The following is a 22,724-nucleotide window of genomic DNA, read 5'->3' as shown; positions in this document are numbered from 1 at the left end:
AGTCTTAAATCACACTTTATGCCACACTTTGTCAGTAACCGGCATCTTATACTTTATGCCACACTTTTCCGGTGACTGGGTTTTTATTCTTATTCGATGGGGGGCTAGTTTATGTACCTCATCAAGTGAAACTGAAACGTGACAAGGTATTAATATGTACCGGAATGTGCGCAAACTAGTTCTAAGTTCTATGTATCACAATATCCAATAATCGGAATATACATGACTAAGATCGGAAATTATCGAAAATCCGTTATCTTATTAATCACATATCGATATCACACTTATAATAAACAAACAAATATCAGAGAACATCTTATCACACAACACATGATACACTACACAATAATACAGACTATCGAATAGTTACGCACTAAATAATTAAAAACATGTAGTCAAACAAACATTACATAATAATTTGGAGCAACAGATAATAACTTACAGAACACGTAAGGAAATAAGTAATACGGAGTAACGAGCAGTTACTTACCTCAATCACGAAAATAGATAATTCACATTAGAGCACACATACAATCCTTCGTAATCCATCAAACACGAAACATCTAAAATTTCAAATTTCTCCACGGTTCTAATTCTGATCAGATACTGACTTAGCCTTTTTGACCCTGTAAATGGTGTTTTCTTGCAAAAAATGAATGATAAAAGTTGTAGAATGAAAAGATCTTTCCGAAAAGTCCAAGATCAACGAATTCTGATTTACGATTAATTTTTTAAGAATTTTACAAGATTGTTGATTTTTATGTAAAAAAGCCTTACGAATTTTGGTTTTAAAAACGAAAAAAATGAATATGATGTATTTAGAACGCTATAAAATCCTATTTCTTAACCTACAAGTTATCGTTATTAGATCAAAATTTTAGGCCCATTAATCTAATTTAAATTATAAATATTCTAATTTTTATCTAACTATAATTTTTTTATTCTATTATTCTATTATTATTATTCTAAAAAATGGGGATATTATAACTTTTCAAGGGGACTACTGTTTTGTTTAGCCTTGTTCACGCGTTGTAGTTTAAATTTTTTGTATTTGATTTGGAGAACCTTTTTTTCTTAACAATTTTGGTGAAACGTTAATTTTAGAATCATATATAATTTTATTCAGGGAATGGTTTCTATTATTACATTGTGCTGCATGTTATATGCAAAATTAAATACAGGTCAAATTAGAAACAAAAAAGATTGTTATGACAATATATAAGATGGAACTTTGTTATTGGAAAAATATAAAAACAATTTAAACATGTACAGTCGTTTTGTAAGCTAAGAAAAATACTAATCATTTATCGGCTAACGATGATATATAAGAGAAAGGTTTGTAACATGTAACAATTATTCTTGAAAGGAAAGTAGGTAGAAGTGTATTATGTTTATGATGTTATTTGTGAAAAGACTTCTGAAGATCAATAAAAAGTTGCCAACAGTAGTACTGTTATAATGAGGGGCCATGTAGAAACAACAAAACTAATGGTACAACACTTAAACTCATTTGAAGCAAAGTAATAAGAGCCTAAATGGATTATAAATACCCTTGAAACATTCGCTTACTACTACTATATTTAAAACAAAACCAAAGTATACAATGGGCACACTTTATGATCAGAAGCACTTGGAAACTCCTGCCATACTCCAGGACCTCAAAATCACCTACCATGACTCATCCCTTATATTTCCATCTCAAGAAACTGAAAAAAGATCTATGTTCTTGTCCAACGTCGATAAGATTCTTAATTTTAACGTACAGACCGTACATTTCTTCCCTCACAACTCCAAATTCCCACCGGAAGTGGTAACACAGAAGCTAAAAGACGCATTTAGCAAAGTGCTGGTGCATTATGATTTCTTGGCTGGAAGGTTGAAGACAAATCCTGAATCGGGTCGAATGGAGATCGATTGTAATGCAGCTGGAGCTGGATTTGTGGTGGCTTCCACTGAGTATGCATTAGATGAGATCGGAGACTTAGTTAATCCGAATCCGGTGTTTCAAGGTTTTGCTGTCCAGAGTATGGAAGGGTTTAAAGCTGAGGATCAGCCTCTTTCCATTATGCAGGTAGAGTAAACTCTGGTCACACTTCTTTAAATTATCTTTACTCATGAATTCTTGGTCATATATTTTATTTTTAGTACTCTCAACTTTTTCTTCACTGTAGTATGATTCATTCAGGAGTCAACTCTCTCCACAATTAGTTGAGGTGTGAGTAGACCCTCGTGTCTGATTTACATCATTTAGAGATAACCTTTTTAAATAATGTTACACAAGTACAGTAGCTACTATAAATAGTATATATTTCACTTATGTAAACATCATATGTGTTATATATATCAAGTACTCCCTCCGTCCCTCCCAAATGTTTACATTTGGGTGGGGCGCGGAGTTTAAGAAAAATGATAAAGTAGTGGAGAAAAGTTGAAAAAGTGAGTAAAGTAGTGGGACCGATTAATATTATATGTATAAAGTGGGTATAGTGGAGGAAAGTAGTGGATGTAGTTAATTTAAAAATTATAAAAACTTTACTATTTTTGGAAAATTTTGAAATGTAAACAATTGGAAGGGACATCCAAAAAGGAAAGTGTAAACAAATGGGAGGGACAGAGGGAGTACATTAGTACATGTGTAAAGAAATGTTACTAGTTGTAATGTATAGTCGCGGTTACCGGTAATAAATAAAGCAAGGCACGGAGTGAGAAAGAAAGGTGTGTAATTTAAGAGAAACACATTCTTGGACGGTTAGAATTAAATATTAAAATTCTGTGACGAGATTACAGATCTTGAAGTATCATGCGAAACGAATGTATGTATAATTGAAGAAATTATGTAACGAGTAAATGGTGCTGGTACGTACGCCAAATATTTGCGGCCGCCATATATATGAAGTGAAAAACTATCCTAGACTCTACTCTGTATTAAAGGTGGCCTTAATACAAAATCCCCTATACTCAATGATCAAAACTAACTGCCGTTATTTTTGTACTCCATTACTCCCTTCATCCTCTTTTTTTATAAGTTAGACTAAAATAAAACATAAATTTAAAGTAGATATATTTCATGTAATTTACATAGATTTAAAAATACGAGTACTAAATGTATAATATATTTGTAAGAAATGATTGAGTATATATATAACCAATTTCTGTAAAATATAACACCAACATCAGCTGAACTAATGAAGAAAGCTTCATGTATGTATGCATTAAAAACTCCATATTAATGATCATAAGGGCGAGTAGATAGAACCGCCATATTAGGTCTTTTGACATTTACGTTTATGACAATCATCAAGACATGTATATTCATGCGAAAGAGACAAGGTAGCGCTTTATATCACACAAGGGATGAACTCCTTAAATATTCGATACATCAGTAGTGTTAATTTGTTATTTAATATTTACTGTACACGAGTACTTGACAAATATTTCAGTGTCCTTAGGAAACCCGAAATGTGTCTGTATGTAAATCAGTGAACAGCTAGCATTAAAATTTAATTAGAAACTAAGACAGGGTACTGTTAATGTTTGTACACATTGTCTGCTTGCGCCCAGCAGGAAGATCTCAATTTCATTTACTTTTTAGATTTCATTCTTGTTTACTAATCATATGGCTTTTTAATGACATTCTTCTTTTTCCACCTAAATATGTTCACACACTCACCTTGTTTTTAAAAAAATTACTACTCAGATATTCTTTAAAAGGAAGCGACGGAAATTCAATTATAACAAGAGGGGTTGGGTCTGAGTTTTCCATATATATCATTGTATTACCTTCTCTCTTCTTCTTTTTTTTTTTGATGTAGTACTGATCTGTAAGAAAACACAATAAATTTGAGATTTACAGGTAACTTCATTTAAATGTGGTGGCTTTGTCCTAGGCTTCTCAAACAACCATTGCACATCTGATGGTTTAAGTTTCAAACACTTCCTAGAAAACTTGGCTTCTCAAGCTTATGATCATCACAAACCCTTACCCTTCATCCCATGCAATGATCGTAACTTACTAGCCGCTCGATCACCGCCACGTGTCACCTTCACACACCCTGAACTCCTGAATATCAAGCTCACTGGAGGAGAAGACACATGCCCTTCTGTCTTTGACTGCTCAACTCCAGAAAACCTCGATACTAAAGTTTTTCGATTAAGCTCCGCCGACATTGCTCATCTCAAACTCATGGCTAAAATGGGCCCTAATAATGGAGCATCTAAAATCACAGGTTTTAATGTGGTGACAGCTCACATTTGGCGCTGCAAGGCTTTATCATGCAATGAAACCATGCAAAACCCTAGTAGGATATCCACCGTACTTTATGCGGTGGATATCCGGTCAAGGCTCAAGCCACCACTCCCAATGTCTTACTCCGGAAATGCTGTTCTCAGTGCCTATGCAAAGGCTCCATGCACGGATCTTGAAATAGGGCCCTTTTCGAAAATAGTCGATACAGTGACCGAAGGGTCGAGTAGAATTACGGAAGAGTATGCAAGGTCGGTCATAGATTATGGAGAAACATATATAGGGTTTCCAAATGGAGAGTTCCTAGTATCTTCATGGTGGAGATTAGGGTTTCAAGAAGTGGAATATCCATGGGGAAAGCCAAAATACAGTTGCCCTATTGTGTACCACAGAAAGGACATTATATTGTTGTTTCCTGATATTAATGAAGGGGTCAATGCTGTCAATGTTTTGGTGGCTTTACCTGCAGATGAGATGGAGAAATTTGAAGCCCTTTTCTACAAGTTTCTCAAGTGATCGTCCACATCAGATAAATATAGATATAAATATAAATATGGTTTACATAGAAAATTATACTGATGCGGTAAAATATGTCCTCAATACCCGGGCCCCTATTTCGTTACAGTGGCATACACTATGTTTTATGTTGTAAAATGCGTAGTAAATGTTCTGTTTCGTTATATTGGCATACACTATAATGAATCGGATCATATATTCATATATGTATTAATGTTTGATGCGGTGGCTTGTGTTAAGAATGTGTAATGTAATGCAGATGATCAGGACATATAATTATGTATCCACAACGGTATGATTAATGAATGATATTATTATATGTTTATAATTAATAAAATATTTTATTTTTTTAATTTGTGCGCATACATGAAAATTGATTGGGCCCAAAAAGCTAGCAGTAGCAGGCTGAGGTTTATAAGCCTGTGTCGTTGGAATTGTTTGGTTTTAAGCTAGCAGTGAAGCCCTTTTACTTTGAGGCCGGTCCAGCCCTCTTGTATATTCGGCATGACACGAGAAGGCGACTGATATCATTAACATTTAACACCATACGGGTAAGTGTTCAAAATTGGATCACTGTACTGTTTATATCGATGTACGTAAGGTCTGCACTGAAGAGTTTAGGACTTCAATTCAGTGTTATGAATTATGAGAGGAATTGTATTCAATATTCGACAATACCACTTCATTCGAATATTTTACTCGATCAATTCTTTTAGTAGACTTGCGGACGCACACTTTATATTAGCCAGTGCTACCGACGCACACTTTATATAGTTTCATTAATATTTGTATCTAAAATACTAAAAATAAAAAGAAGAAGCGCACTATACTCAAAGATAAAACACTCATGCTCATTTTTTGATTAAATTTGTTTGTAAAACAACTTTCATTTTTACCCTTAATCGTTATGTTTGCATGCATTTTTTCTAGATCCGCACATGATACGAAATTAAGTGTTTGTATTTGTATTTTAAATACACGAAACGAAAATACACAAACATAAAGTACAAGATCAAGATATAGTGTCGATTTTGTATTTACCTTTTGGATACACGACACAACACACACGACATACATGAAATAAATATATTTTTAATTAAATATTACTCCGTCTGTCCCATTAATTTCTATACATTTTCCTTTTTGGATGTCCCATTTAATTCTATACATTTCAAACTTACCAAAAATAATAAAAATTTAATAATATAAAAATCAACTACATCCACTACTTTCTCCCACTACACAACACTCACTTTATTCATTAAATATTGATTGGTCCCAACACTTTACCCAACTTTATACTTTTGTCACTAAATTACACTTTTTCTTTCTCTCTCATCCCACTACCTTACTAAAACTAATATTATTTTAATGGATTTCTTGTCCTCCGTGCCCCAACCATTTGTATAGAAATGGTTGGGACGGAGGGAGTAATATTTATTATAAATATGTGTATTTATAATAAATAAATGTAAATATTATATGTATTTATAATAAATAATTTTAAAATATTGCATAGTTTTATAATATTGTAAGTATAATTGATTTAAATGTATATATTTCATATAATTCTATAATTTTTAAAGTAAATTGCAAAGTGGTGGCTAAATTTTACCCGCTTTTACATTTTGATTGCCAAAATTTCAAAGTTGTAATATAGTGGCCAAATATTTCTTTAACTCTTCTAAAAGGTGGTTAAGCGCCATTTTTTGAAGAAGAACGGTAGTTTTTTTCTCAAAAAAGGGGCTATTATCCAATTTTTTGAAATATAAAAGTAATGTTTGGCCACTATATTGTGAAGTTGACATTTCGACCACCAAAATGTAAAATTGGGTAAAGTTTAGCCACACCTTTATGATTTACTCCTTTTTATCAAAAAAAATCCAATATTTACATTTATTTATTTCTATTAATATTTGGTTTCATTAAAGTTCTAAGCCAAAAAAGTAGTATAAATTCTGATAATTTTATGGTGAGAACTATATAATTGAACAAATTGTACATATTAAAAGAATTATAGAAACAAGAATTTTTAAAAGATTTTTTTGCACTTTGATGGCTTGTACTAATTATTTGTTTCACTTTGGTGGCCGACTTTAGAAACTGAACAACTGTTTGGCTATAAAAATAATTTTAAGCCATTTGTATGGCTCCGCATATGGGTCATTAACGCCATTAACGGCGTTTACTGTTTTTCCTTGAATTATTAATAGAAAAACTAAAAAACCAGACAAAGACACATCATTTTGCCTCCAAAACGCATTGTTGGTTTGCCCCCTTTTCAGAAGAGCCGATCAAAACCCTAATTGAAGAGGCAATCGTGTGAAGATGAGTTGGTATAAGCGATTGAAGGAAGATGAACATGTATACGCTCCTCGTGAATGCCCTGATTACAGTGGTATGTCTGAAATCTTTGTTCTTTGCATGCAATTGGGTAAATGTTTAAGTTGCTTTGAACTTCGAAGTATTTGTTTAAGTGGTAGATTATAGTTTATTTTGCCTTAATCGAACTGTTTTACTTTTTAAATGCCCCACTACATGTTTTTGCATACTTGTTTAAAGTGTAAATTATTTTCTATTGTGTGTCAATTTGCAGAAATTGAGTATTTTACTATTAAATTTCATCATGGTGGTGAAATGACTGAAAACCCTAGGTCTTATGTTGGGGGTAAAGTTGATTATATTGATTATGTGAGTTCAGATCAAATAAGTTTAATTGAAATCACCAAGAATATGTTAAAAGAAATAGGATGCATTGGTGGATTTGCCCAGTTATGGTATAAATTACCTAGTACAAATATGGAAAGAGGATGCTTTGTATTATATTCAGATGATGAGATAATGTTAATGTGTGAACTGATGCCTAAGGAAAGATATGTTGACATCTTTGTGAAATTTGAAGCTCCACTATTTTCTTCACAAAACTTAGAATTTAGGGAACCCATACCCCCTGAACATGATGAAACTGATTTGAATGGTACTCAGTTCCCTTGCACTACACAACAAGAAATTGACACTGAACAAGAGTTTAGGAAATTAGAGGGCTTAGTCAAAGACTTTTCAGATCCTGACAGTGACGAGGATTATGAAATTAGAGAAAAGGAAAGTAGTGATGAAATATTTCATTCAGACAGTTCCAATGTAGAAGAATTAGATGATGATTTAATCTTTGAGCAAAATGTGGATGATATCAATTATGATAAGGTAGATAATGCTTCTGATGGTAATTCAAGTGTGTATGCTGATAGTGAAGATGAGAGAATGGTAGGTAATTCAACTGATGATGATGAATTAAGTTATCATATTTTTAGTTGAAAAGATTGACATGATAAAACCTGCCTTCCAATTAGGAATGTGCTTTAGGGATTCCAAACTACCTAGACAAGCAGTAAAGAAACATGCAATTATAGAATGAAGGCCAATCAGTAATTGTAGGAATTTTGGAAAGAAAGTGCAGTATGTGTGTGAAAAACCCTGTGAATGAAAGCTTTATGCTTCAGCAATGCATAAAGGAAGCCCCACATTTCAGATCAAGACTTTAAATAACAAACAGAGTTGCTCACCCACATTTAAGCAGAAACAAATCAATTCAGCTTGGATAGCTGATTATTATGAGACTGAGCTCAGAATGAACCCAACATGGCCTGTGAATGCTTTTCATAGGAAAATTGTGAATGATTTGAAATGTGATGTAAGCAAGCATGCTGTTTATAGAGCTAAAAGGAGGGCTTTGATGAAAATTAGTGAACACATGAGGAGCAGTACACACATGTTTGGAAGTATACTCATGAGGTGAAAAGAGTGCTACCATCTTCAACCATTAAGATTCTGACTGAGAACCCTGAACCAGAAACAGATAGAGGTAGGTTTATGAGATTTTATGTTTGTCTGGGACCACTCAAAGAAGCATTCAGTCAACATGGTAGAAGGATTATTGGGTTGGATGGTTGTCACCTGAAAGGGCCCTATGGTGGACATCTTCTAGCAGCTGTTGGAGTGGATGCAACTGATGGAATATATCCAATTGCATGGGAAATTGTGGAGGCTGAAAATACAGATGCTTGGAACTGGTTCTTGCATTACTTTTGCCAGGATATTAAAATTGTGAATGACAAGGATTGGACTTTTATTTCAGATAGGCAAAAGGTATTTGTAATTGTATTTCCCTTTTAATTTCTTCCACTATTTGTAGTAGCACTAATGTGTAATGGTCTTATGCAGAGATTAATTAATGCTTTGGAATCTGTTGTGCCAAATGTTGAACACAGATTTTGTGTAATGCATCTTTTTCAAAATATGGTCAAAGAGCACAAAAGTGTTGCACAGAAAGATTTGTTATGGAAGGCTGCAAGGGCAAGCACTGCATGGGAGTTTAACCTATACATGGATAAGATGAAGGAGGTATGGTCAATCACCATCTATTTATATCTATAATTTATATGCAATGTCACTGAGCTATGCATTTATGTCTATAATTAATGAAGGTATCTAGAAAGTGTTATGAGTGGCTGAATCAAAAACCTAGACAACAATGGACTAGGTCTGCTTTTAGAACAACACCTTGCAGTGATATGTTTGTTAACAATCATTGTGAGGTGTTCAATAGCAGTATTAGAAAGTACAGGGATCTACCAGTGTTAACAATGTTGAGAGAGATTCATAAAGCAGTGATGAGAAGGATATAAGTGAGAAGGGATAAAATGATGGAAAAGCAACTGATTATATGTCCCAGTACACAAAAAAAATTTAACAAGTATGTACAATTCTTTATGCCTCTATTTGTCTTACATATGACTCTATATGTTTATGACTTAAAATATGGTTTTTTAGGGCCCTACATTATTCTCCTGGTTGTGTGGTAACATGGTCTGGAGGAACCGAATACAGTGTAATATGCTCTAAGGGGGGACATGAATTAGTGGTGGCATAATAAAACTTGTTTTGCAGGAAATGGGATCTGACAGGGATTCCTTGTTATCATGCATGTGCATGTATAAAATTTAGGAATGACCCTTGGGAAATTCATGTTAATGATCATTACAAAAAACCTCAGTACATGAAGGTAATATATTTCCTTCAAATTCTTTACTAATTTTTCTATACTACATTAGTAATTTCTCTATACTACATTACTAATTTCTTGAATTTAACAGCTTTACAGTTACACACTAGAACCAATAGCTGGTCCTGAATTTTGGGAAGAGGCCCCTGAACCAACGCCTCTACCACCAACTATAAGGCCTCAGATTGGTAGGCCCAAGAAGAAAAGAAATACCAAGAATGATATACCTGCAAATACAACCAAATTGTCAAGGACTGGAATGAAGATGAATTGTAAATATTGCAAGGCAGAAAGCCATAACACAAGAACATGTTATGCCAAGGTATGCTCTTCTTCTTTGTGCATTTACATATTTTCAGTATTTTTGCTAATCAAATGTATAAAATTGTTTAAATAGAAAAGTGATGAAATAAAGAAGGCTGCAGAGGAAGGAAGAGAGCCAAATATTGCCAAGACAACAGTTAGTTGCAAAACTTGTAAAAAGACAGGCCATAACTCAAGGACTTGTTCTGCAAATGACAGGGTTGAAGCTCCTGTGCAGAAACTTAAAATAAGAAGAATGACCAGACAACAAGGTCAAAATGATGGAGCTGAAGGCAGTAAAAGAGATGAAGTAACTACTTTAAGACAACTTGAAGCAGCAAAAAGAAAGAAGGTTGGTAAGAAAGATAATATGGCTGCAAGACCAGGATGGAGGATTTAAGTTTCTTTGTATGACTACTTATGTTTGTGCATTATGTTAGTGATCAAAACTTTAGATTATGGCTGATGATCAAAAATGTCTATGATCATTTTGTTAGTGACTATTTTTCTTTGTATGACTGATTTTGTATGACTGAGTTGAAGATTATGGTAATGTTGCTCTTTTGGCATAATATTTTACTAACATAACATCACTACTACAATAACACATACAACAACTTTAATAGCAGAAACCAAAGTACATCACTACATCACTAATACAAGACTAGTCCTAATACAATAACATAACATCCTTCCTTAAAATCCATATTACAACAGAAAAACATACAACAAGAGCAACACTAGATATCACCTTTTTCCTCAGCAACTGAGCTAAACCATGTATGAAAAAACATACAACATGAGCAACACAACAAATGCACGCCATTTCGTGACTTCATTTCTCAACTGCTTGATCTCCTCACTATACTCATTTCGAGCTGTCACCAACTCCATGATATAATCATTATCCTTCCTCCTTATATTCCTCAACAGACCATTAATCACACATCTGCTTCGACCATTGAACTCCGGCTCAGCCCATTTGAAGAAATTGCAGGTTTGGGTAGCACATGTTAGAAATCGACGACCCGGATTATACTCAGACCATGACGTTTTCTCCACTGCCCAATTTCTGCATAAACATTGGTGGTTCATTCTTGGTTTAGATCTGCTTCAATTTTGGAGATTATCTGATTTGGGTATGCAAAACTGAGGGTTATACTCGCATATATATATACACAATATAGCTGTTGAAATATGAACTTACCAAATATGTCCTGCCTCACCGTTAACGGCGTTAATGGCCCATATGCGGAGTCGTGCAAATGGCTTATAATTATTTTTATAGTCACACAGTTGCTCAGTTTCTAAAGTCGGCCACCAAAGTGAAAAAAATAATTAGTGCAAGCCACCAAAGTGCAAAAAAAACTTTTTAAAACTCTATAAAAAGGAGCTCCACGGGCTAACTCGGTTGAAGTGACAAGTGACAGCTATTAAGACAATTCAAAATTCGACTTCCTGGAAAGATGCTTGACACGCTTATTCTTTTAATTGTGCTTGAATTTACCCGATTATGGATAAGTACAATCCGTAATCCGAGTTTTAAAATCACGCAGGAACGTGGGAGTAGTTTCTGGTTAAAAAATCCAAATTATGATAAGAAATGGGTGTTAGTTGAACAAGGATCTGCAACCCCACATATAAAGTATAGATAGATACAGGAGAAACAAACAGGGCATTTCAGGCATTTTAACTTGTACAAAGAAATTCGTATATGGACTGCCCATATCCATATTCGAATTTCACTCCAATCTTTTTCAAATTTATCATTTATTCAAAGGGTCCTACGTAGTATTACTAGATAAGCCTTTGTGTCTGATTTGTATGACTTGCTTAGCTTCAAAGGGAATCTATACTATAAATAGAAAGTTCGTCTGCAGCCAATAGTTTCCTAAAGCTGGAAACTTTTTTCATCCACTCAGATTCGCCATCTTTCTTTTCTCTTCCATCACTATAAAAATCTTGACAACTCAACTGGGCCCCATCTGGAGAAATATTACTCCGTCACCGAAGTGTCATACAGTGTTCATAACTTGACACGTGGATGTATCAACTTATATCAGATTGTTCAATTCCGGTCGTAAATAGAGATGTGCAGTGGCTTTAGCACTGAACAACCGGTCCCAACCGGAATTGAATGAACCGAAAATCACCGGACCCATGTATACCGAAAAATCTTACCGGTTTTTTTTTAAAAATTATATTTATATATTTTTTTATTTTAATATTTTAAATTTTCCCTAACCTCGATTTTTGTTAAAAATAGCTTAGCGAAATAAGATTTCTTTTTAATAGTAAATCATTTTCATTCAACTACTTTATAAGATTTAATAAAAAAATATATTTATAAAAATGATAGAAACATCATACATCTATACTAAACTATAATAACCGAACATGGGTATAATTTGTAGTTTGGTTAACCCTGTTTTTGATTATCCCTTTCGATAACGACCGTCAGATCTCTTAACCAAATGATCATAACCGTTAGATCCGAATACTAAAAAAATACACCAACCAAGCTTACAGGTTCGAATCCCGCCAACAACAAACATTTATATTATTATTTATAAAATTACAAATAAATTTCTAGATTCGAATCCTGCCAATAACAAACATTTATATTAATATTTATAAAAAAAATAAACTAACCAAGTTCACAGATTCGAACCCTGCCAATATCAAACATTTAATTATTATTTATAAATAAGGTTAATGGTTCAAATCTCATCAACCATATACTATTTTATACTATACTATTTGATTTAACTTAAGTTATACACAACCAAATTATAATTATATTGTTATTAATTTACGTATTTAATTATTTATAGTAGAATTTCAATAAAAATATATAAAATAAAAAAAAATCTAGATATTAACGGAACTCGTACATGCACGGGTTTTAAGCTAGTATCTATAATATACTATTATAAGCGAAACATGATTTCGTTTATTCGGTTGGTTAACACCTTAGTATAATAAGTAGTATAATTATCATAAACTTTCCAAAATTAACAAAACAATACGTCTAATCTCCAAATTCTACTAAATAACTGTTACTCTTTAATTTCTGTTAACTTACGTACATATGCATACTGAAATATATAAACAACTTATAAAAATAAAAATTCCCCAAAAATAAATCTAACCACCTATGCATATAGCAACGAAACCTCCTGTACGACCACAAGACACTCCTAGACAAACATAACACAACTGCTGCTTCCGACTTCTAACTAAATGAATAAATTTAATTATTTATTTAAACACGTCTCTTTAATACTTTTTTTAAAATAGTACATAATATTTCGTTAATTTGGTTGATTAACGTCTTTCAAAAAAATAATTAACACCTTATGAAAATTGTAATATAAAAATTTTATAAATTTATTTGCAAAATTTTGTTCCGTGTATATTTAAAAACACTTAATTTCTTTTAACATTAATGTTCTATGGAAATATCTCTATTTTAGATTTCAGTATCCGGAGTCCACAATTCATGTTACGCCTCAAACAAAGCTCACCTTTGTTTTTTTTTAAATTTAGGGCAATTTTTTTTAATAATTTGAAAAGATTCGATGAGGACAAACCCATAATTGATCATACAATCAGGATGAAAAACAAACAAATGAGCTAAATAATTAGCCTCTTTGTTTAACTAAATTGATACAAATATTCTGAAAATTAAAAATAAAGATAATGGTTTCCCGATCAATCCAGCTTAAATCTCATCTGAAAACAGTAACTTCACAATTAACCATTACATTACTTCCATTAACAATAATTTTCAGAGGACTCAGTTGTAAAAACTGAGTTTAGAGGAACAAATATTTTTTGTGAGAGATGGACGCATATTTTCACCACCGTTTTAAAAGCATCCAGACTATCTACCTTCAAGATACTAACTATAAACTTGTCGAAAGTGTTGTTGATACGAGATATCTAAATCTCACAATAGATTATAAAATTAATTTTAACACAACCACAACATCGCATAAAACAAGACACGTCGTATAAAGCAAGACAATCAAATACACAAATAATAGCTCAAACAGTACGATACGAAAAAACTCAAAATTCGAAGATCTCGGGATGCCACCAAATTTTAATATATTGTTAGATAAGAGATTTTGAATCCAAAAATTAAATTTTATTATAAAATTCGAACTCTTACATTAGTAAATCTAAAAACTAAATTGAAGAATCCAAATTAATTTTTCCAGTTTTGGGGAACAAAACTCAATTTTATTGAAAAATAAGCAAACAAGTATAGGATGTTGATTGAAAAAAAATTAAAAAACAAAAGAAGAGGTGTTGTGTGGATGAAGACAGGGTGACTAGGGATTGAGATAGTATAAAAGATAGGGAATTGAGATAAGAAAAAGGGAGATGCACATGGAGAGGGAGATGGGTAGAAGGGGTGGAAAAGGTGATGGGGTGACCGATTCTCGTAAAAGGGTAAATTCAAAAATATAAACTAAATTAAAATAAAATATATTTATTTAAAGATAATAACAATATAAAGTGTATTCATTTTATTTAAAATCTACCAATCGCCTAAATACAATCTACCTTCCCAAAAATATAGTACTAAAAAATTATTTATTTTTATAAACGAATTTAACATATATATTAAAATAATATATACACATGTGCTTTGGGAGATAAATATATTTTAAAAAATATGAAAAACCTTAAATAAAATTAAATTGTAAATAAAAATATATATTATACTATAATATAAATTGTAAATAAAAATATATATTATACTATAATATCAAAAGCAAAATGAGATGTATCCCATATATTAAAGTTTTGGTAGATAGGGCAGTGGTGATACTTACACCGTGTAATGTGTCTATTTATTGTTAATTACTTGAATAATTGATTATTAAAAAAATATTTTAAATTAAAATAAATTCAACAAATCTAATTTAAAACACATATATAATATCAATTTTTAAGATGTACATTTTTAAGAGCCGGGACCCAGACATATGAATTTATTTATAAGTTTAAAATAAACATATTAATAGTAGACCTGGCAAAATGGGTCTGAATCCGAACAACCGAATCGAAATTCATGAAACCGAGATATGATCCGAGATCCGAATCATACAATCCGATAATTATCCGAAAACCGATTTAAACCGATCCGAAAAATATTTGAACCGAATATTTAACCGAAAATGATCTGAAATACAAGATCCGATTATAATTTGGAACCGGTTAAAACCGAATAATATATTACTCGAACCGAATATGACCCGAAATAAGCAAAATTATATTTTAAACAATTTTATGTTTATGATGTCATACTTATTTAATCATATTCTTTTGTAAAAGTACATTATATTACATTAAAAATACAAAATTAATTAAAAAGGATATTTTTTGAATCTCAAAAATTGAAAAAGTAAAATAAGTTATAATCCAAAAATATCCGAACTGAATTTGATCCGAACATAATTTTGTCCAATCTTAATCCGAATTTTATCCGATTTTAATCTGAATTAGACCTGAACCGAATCATATCTGATCCGATCCGAATAGTCTTCAAATATATCATAATCCGAAAGTAGATCCGATCCGAAATTGATCCGATCCGAAACCGAACCGGTTATCCGAATTGCCAGGTCTAATTAATAATAAAATATGTTATATGAAAATAACTTATATAAATAGAACTTAAATTATAGAATCACGAAACTACTAATTCTACATGTATGTATTTATTTCAACTAAAGCAAGTTTTTTAAAAGAATGAAAACCTCTTATCAAAATATTATACTATATTTAACATGAAATAATATTAAAAATAAATATGTTATGCGTACAAGAAAAAAAAACTACCAAGAAAAAACTAGGTAGTCTCTGCATCGCACGTGTCACCTTCTTAAAATAGTTGTTAACACTTTTCAAAACAAAGTTAAAATAAATATATTTTATTTAGAAAAATTAAATCATGTATTTGATATAATTACAAACTCTTTGAATGATAATTCGACTTGATTTCTAATCGCACTCAATTTCTTTTTCACCTTTTTCGTAGGGAACCAAACACTTCCAAAATTAATTTTAATAATTTAAATTTAAAAATAATAATTTATTAACAAATCAAGAACAAATTAAAAAAAATCTTTATCACATCATCCGCATACACCAAGTCAACCGCATACGCTGCTCCGATAAGCGCCCACGGCCGGATGACTTTTTATTATTTTAACTATTTAAAATTTGAATCAGTCGATAACATGATATATAAATTATTAACTTTGTTATGAATTTCAATAATACATATTTATTATCTGCTATAATTTAATTCTATATAATAAAAAATAATCAAATAATAAATATTATAATCATTCCGTGCATCGCACGGGTTATAGGCTAGTGTATATATATATATACTAATGAATAATACACCAAAATTATAAATTTCTTGAAGTTTATTATAATATTATGAATGAGAAAAATTATAAAACATGATATTATATATATATATATATATATCTATTTATTTATTTATAAACGATCTCTGTTCGGTTTTTACGGTTCTAAGATGTTAAGAACCAAACCGAACAGAACACGATAAATCAATATTTTTGAAAAATTAAGAATTGACTCGGACCCGAATTAATAAAAAATTGATCCGAACCGGAACCACAATTTCGGTTCCATTCTCGGTTTCGGGACAGGAAATGCTTACTCCTCAGTTTTTGCATTAATTGAATATTCGCTATTTTGTGATTCAAAAGTAGTGGCATGCACGGACATTTCTTAATATTCTAAAAGTTTTTTTGAAATTATTTTTAAATTGAACTTAAATATATGTTTAATAATTTAATTAATTTTTATAATAAAATGATACTAATAATTTATATCAATCAAAATTGTATCTTAAGGGAATTATAATCTTAATAATATGGTAAAAAATTAAATAAAAATATTTTTTATTCTTAGAAATAGACCTGATAGCTCTTATTTATTTGGTGAATAATTAGAGATTATGATAGTTTGTATAGTTGAACTAAATACCAATAATTATACAATATTATACAATCTTCATTTTATATATATTGGAGACGAGAACTAGATACACACTTTAATACCCTTATTAAATATAGTTATATTTAATCTTTTTTAATTCTATTTTCTTCTAAAACAAGAAAATTTTAAAAATAAATTAAAACATACTTTATAGGTGCCTTAAAATGCTATATGAAAAAAATGTAAAGTGATTAGGGGGGAGGAGATAGTATTAAACTCCAACATAACTAACAACCCTAATTTATGAGTAAATTAATTTTTAGCAAACCTGATTTATGATCTAATTTTGATTTATGATCTAATTTATTAGCTTCCAAACCTAACGTATGAGTCAATTTATTTGTTCCCCAGCCTTACACATTCTACCAAACCTAAATTTGATTTATGACCCAATTTATAAGATTTCAAACATTATTCTCCGGCCAATTTATTTGATTCCCAACCTTACACTTCTTAAACAAATATATTATTAGTTTCTGAATCTAATTAGAGGGTATGTACGAAAATGTTGATATAAAAAGAACTCGAACACATGGGACATGAAACTTAATACACCATCAACTAATCTATGAAAGTATTTAACCTTATGTTTAAATTCATTAATTAGGTATATAAATATTTACTTATTTATAATATCTTTCATGTAGACGTGAATGACAAATTTACCCATATGTTTATTTAAATATTTTCATGCATACCTCATTACTATTATGCCAATTATCCATATTAATTTTAAATAATATACTTAATATGTGTGTACGTGTGTCGTGGGTCATTAATTCATATAAAGTAATAATTGTACTCTTTTGTTTAATAATTTTAAAAAAATATATATTATTATAAAAATTGAACTTGAGTGTAACAATTAACATGCATACCTCAATAATTCCATACAATGTACCCATATTTGTTTTAAACAATGTAATTAATATGTATATGTATGTGCGTCAAATTTAATTTTTTATTAACATTTTTCTTGTCATATTTTTTTTTAATTTATTAATTCATTTTCATAATATATTTATAAAAAAATTATTAAATTGATTATATATTTATTATAAAAATAATTGGTTCAAATATGATATTAGATTGCATTTGTATATAATGATTGATTAATCGAGTTAAGACCTTAAAAATATTTAGATTAATAGTCACAAGTTATTAATATAGCATCTTTAATTATTTATAAAAAATATAGTTAGACTTTAAGCAAAAACAATGAATTTTTCAAAAAAAAGGAAGAACTATATGAGATATATTTACACAACTATTATTATTTTATAGAGTTAATTTTAAAAATTGGGCTTATTTGGAAAGTACCCAAATCTAAAAATATTTTTACAAAACTAGTGTCATTAAATATTTTTTTTATTTGAAAAAATATTATTTTCAAATTTGTTTTTGCAAAAATATGATTTTTCGCAACTGGAATCAACTAAATGCAATTTTCGACGAGTTTCTACAACTAGATGTAACCTCAAATACAAAAAAAATCGATTCAACTAGTTGCATATCTGCGTGATTTTGGTTGATTCCGCTTTTTTGCAAAAAAAAAACAGAAAATAGTAAAATTGCAAAAAAAAAATTAGAAAAGTTAGTATTTTTTGTAACTTCTCTTAAAATTTTAATTTAAATATAAAATCAAACATTATATATATTTATCACTTAATTATTTATTATATATTTATTAAATTTATAAGGCTTATTTTAAAAATTAATGTACATATATTAAATTTAGAAGAATTATTTTAAAAAATAATATATATATATAGGATTTTACTCCAAAGAGAACATATAATTTTATTAAGATATGAAATCTAATTCTAATCACTCATATGAATACATCATATTCATCTATCATCATTCATTTTAATATTTAAATATTTAACCATCTTCTTTCTAATTCAAGGATATGTCACTTTAGATCACCATAAAATATAATCGCCACCTGTAAATCTAAAATCACCAACAGAAAATAAAAATCAGCTCAGGAAACTAAAAATCACCACAACCAACTACTTTTTCTGCCTATTAACACCTCATCATCATTAATCACCTGTCACCATTCAAACCAACACTAATCACAATCATCACCAAGTAAATCATGAAAATCGAAACAAATTTCCAGTTCCTTAATTTAATCAATTTCAATTGAAATTCGACTTTGATTGATTTATATGTTTTTTTGTTTCTTTATATGTTCAACAACACTATCTATCGTTACTGTTCTAGACTAAACATGTTTAATGAAATGACTTTTCATTACGGGAGCCCAGGAACTATATTGATGTAAAATTTTAAGATTGATGTTATATTACAGATTTTAAAATATAAATATAATTTGAATTTTGAAAATAAAAATTGTGATAAATAAACTAGTATTGGAGAGATAATATTAAAATAACAACATAAACAACTATCTTTTTTATATTTATATAAAAATTTGCATAACAAAAATGGTGTCACTATAGTATACATGTTTAACGAGAGAACGGTTTTTCAAAATTATATATTCGTTATATTTATTATTCAAAATTTTTGAATAAAAAATATAAAATATAATTTAAAAAAACAATCAAAATATTAAGTAAACTAGTTGGATTCTGGTATGTAAACTTGTTCTTTTACTCTCTTTGATTTGAACACGTTCAACTTCAAATTCCTACTACTTTTTTTTAGGCAGGAAATTCTTACTACTTTCGTTTGATCAGATATTTGAAATGATCCTTTTTTTTCTTTTGTGCAAGTTGACCATAACTTTTTTAAGAAACCGTTAAGTAATGATGGGCTGTTTATTTTGTGGGATTATAATCCGAGGATAACTAATTTGATCAAAATTAGTTTTATAGATAAAATAATCTTATCATATATTTTTTTGAAAGTATTAAGTGTAAGATTATAGTATAATTTTTTTAAATTTTATTTTATATTTATTTTGAGGGATGGTCTTTGGAATTGAAATATAATCCTTAAAAATTTTCGAATCATATATTTGTTTCACAAGTATTAATAATAATGAGTGGATTATAATCATTTATAAAATAACTTATAGGAGATGATGAAACAATACCTCCTATCATCAAGTATTGGAGGGAATTACAGTCATATCATTTACTTCAACAAACATGAATAAGATAATTTAAAAGATTGTTTAAAAAAAAGATAATTTAAAAGATTATAATATTTAATAACCATTCACTATTTTTTATTAATAAAGGATTACAATTATATCCCCTGCTTAATATTATAAAACAAACACGGACTAGAATTAGAAGATGTCTCGTAGTAGATTCGACTCACTTATGTTCCCGATGGCATATAATTTGATTTTCGGTCAAACGTATTTTATTAATTAATAATATTTTGAACTTTGCTAATTATTTCGTGTTGGCTGAGAATCTTGGGGTACACCCCAACAAAAACTGGTTCTTTCCTCGACATATAAGAATATTTTCCTATAGGTCATAGGATGTATAAGAATTCATATTAATGGTGGTAGGAAATGGTAAGCCGGGCCGACTTCGTCATCTCATTCTTCTCAGCCTGACACAAATAAAATGACATTATTTTGGGCAAAGTAGTTTGTACACTTACTTCATTTTACAATACGAGAGAGAATATATTCAATAAATCTTTGGCTACCTGGTAAGACAATGAGCTCTCAGCTCTAGATACCTAGATATCATGAAATGAACGAATTTTCATAAAGGTAGCAGAATCCCAAATCCTCGAATCATAGCGTCCGGTGTGTTAACTTTGATTATGCGGACTAGGTTTGTGACAAAGATATACTGTCATACATATGCTTCCGGCACTACAAAAGTATAGATGCAGTTAGTATCAAGTTTCGTAAAAATCGAAAATCGGCTTAACTCGATGTTATTCTTACAAAATTATACATGAAAATTGCTCGAAATAAGTACTAGTGAACTGATTGAAAATTTTGTTATATAATATATAGTTATATAGTTTTTATAGTGTGTACAAACTAATTATTACTAAATTTAATAAATTTAATCATTTTAATCGATTCATATTTTTTAATAATAATGAACCCCTATATACATAAAAATTATATCAATCAAATTAAGCTAAATTTATAATTTTCGGTATTTAACCATTTAGGCATGTTCACACTAAAAAAATTCGTAGTTATATATTAATAAAATTGACTTTACAAAACATATCTTTCAAAATAACATGTTTCTACTCATTAGGGGTGATCGCGTTCCGGTTTGATTCGGTTTAAAAATTAAACCGGAACCAAACCGCATAATTGTAGTTTAAAAAAATTCAAAGCAACACGAATCTCGTAACCCAATAAAACCAAATCACTCGTTTCGATTTTATTTGATATGATTTAACGGATTTTGGCGGTTTATAACATTTCTTATTAGTGAGCTAGGAAAATAAAATAACATTTCTTCATTTTTCTTGCCATGCATCTTTTTCTTCTATTTAAACTTTCCTTCTTACTATTTACATGATTAATAATATATATTTTTTATCGTAACTAACCCGCAGCCGCTAGCCTTCGGGTGCGTACTGGGTAAAATCTACGGGTTCACTTTCATAATATATTTATTAATAAAACCTACGGGGGCCATGATTAATAATATATTTATGTATTCTTTCATAATAAATATATCACTTTTATTAATTGAAAATGACTGACATTAATGACATGTTGATCAAATAGTTACAATAACGATTGTTCAATGTAAAAGAAAGAAAAAAGTTTTCAACATTATTTTAAAAGAAAAGCAATACACGATCTATTGAAATGTATGATAAGTTCGCGATTATTTGATGAGGTTTAACACGAATGTAGTTATTAATTATAGGATATAATTATTTTATGTTGTATAATTATAAATGTAAACAGTATGTATTTATATATATATATGTATATCTTGATGCGGTTCGAATCTGAAGTAGGTTGGGTTGAGGTCAAACCAAAATTAACTCATAACCTGCGAATTTTTAAAGCAATTGAACTGTAACTGAAAATTACATTTCGGTTTGATCAATTTAATATGGGTTTGTTTATGCGGATTATATGGTTTAAACCGAAATGTGATCATCCCTACTACTCATACTAGTTGGTAACCCGTGCCAATCACGGGCCGAAATTAAAAATAATAGTATCACATTATTATTTACATAAAATTGAACTCTGCAAAATACAGATCTAAATATAATATAGAAAATGCTGTTAAAATATGTAGTTAAAAAAATCGAAGTTACGTATAACTCTAAAATTTCACCCGTATAGTTCTAGCTGTGCATGCACCTAATTATTAACTTATATAAATCTGACATGTTAACTTACTAATACGATTATTTTAAATTAAACTGACGCTTGGATATTCAACAACAAATAAAAATTGAAGGAAAATAAAATTTACAAAGAGTAGAAGTTAATTTTTGTCGGTTCAGATTTTATTACATAAATTTTAAAAATAGTTGTATAATTTTCTAGTGAGTGCCAATATTTAGGACCTAAACATGATTTTCTTATTAGTATAGATAGTTGATAATCCGTGC

At 29.9% G+C, this 22,724-nt stretch overlaps 2 protein-coding genes across 2 annotated transcripts; both read left to right on the top strand.

The window, feature by feature from the left end:
• The first annotated feature begins 1,522 nt into the window (after positions 1–1,522).
• On the top strand, positions 1,523–5,112 carry LOC141669024 (acyltransferase GLAUCE). Its single transcript, XM_074476068.1, has 2 exons — positions 1,523–2,071; positions 3,854–5,112. The coding sequence occupies exons 1-2, from the start codon at positions 1,604–1,606 to the stop codon at positions 4,757–4,759; spliced, it is 1,374 nt and encodes a 457-aa protein (XP_074332169.1). The 5' UTR covers positions 1,523–1,603; the 3' UTR covers positions 4,760–5,112.
• Positions 5,113–8,261: 3,149 nt separating this feature from the next.
• On the top strand, positions 8,262–10,524 carry LOC141708819 (uncharacterized). Its single transcript, XM_074512630.1, has 7 exons — positions 8,262–8,520; positions 8,610–8,905; positions 8,981–9,160; positions 9,244–9,377; positions 9,707–9,821; positions 9,913–10,143; positions 10,219–10,524. Exons 1-7 carry the CDS (start codon positions 8,262–8,264, stop codon positions 10,522–10,524), a joined length of 1,521 nt encoding a protein of 506 aa, XP_074368731.1.
• The last annotated feature ends 12,200 nt before the right edge of the window (positions 10,525–22,724 follow it).

The sequence above is a fragment of the Apium graveolens genome, chromosome 1 (genome assembly GCF_009905375.1).
Source record: "Apium graveolens cultivar Ventura chromosome 1, ASM990537v1, whole genome shotgun sequence".
Classification (NCBI taxonomy): domain Eukaryota; kingdom Viridiplantae; phylum Streptophyta; class Magnoliopsida; order Apiales; family Apiaceae; genus Apium; species Apium graveolens.
This window is presented reverse-complemented; position numbering and strand designations above follow the sequence as displayed.

What these genes read in the sequence shown, in the direction of transcription:
- LOC141669024 (XM_074476068.1), top strand. Translation starts at nt 1,604, where the DNA reads ATGGGCACACTTTATGATCAGAAGCACTTGGAAACTCCTGCCATACTC. An exon ending in AGCCTCTTTCCATTATGCAG is followed by an intron (nt 2,072 to 3,853) that starts GTAGAGTAAACT and finishes TGAGATTTACAG; the next exon opens with GTAACTTCATTTAAATGTGG.
- LOC141708819 (XM_074512630.1), top strand. Translation starts at nt 8,262, where the DNA reads ATGCATAAAGGAAGCCCCACATTTCAGATCAAGACTTTAAATAACAAA. An exon ending in TAGTGAACACATGAGGAGCA is followed by an intron (nt 8,521 to 8,609) that starts GTACACACATGT and finishes ACCCTGAACCAG; the next exon opens with AAACAGATAGAGGTAGGTTT. An exon ending in ACATGGATAAGATGAAGGAG is followed by an intron (nt 9,161 to 9,243) that starts GTATGGTCAATC and finishes TAATTAATGAAG; the next exon opens with GTATCTAGAAAGTGTTATGA.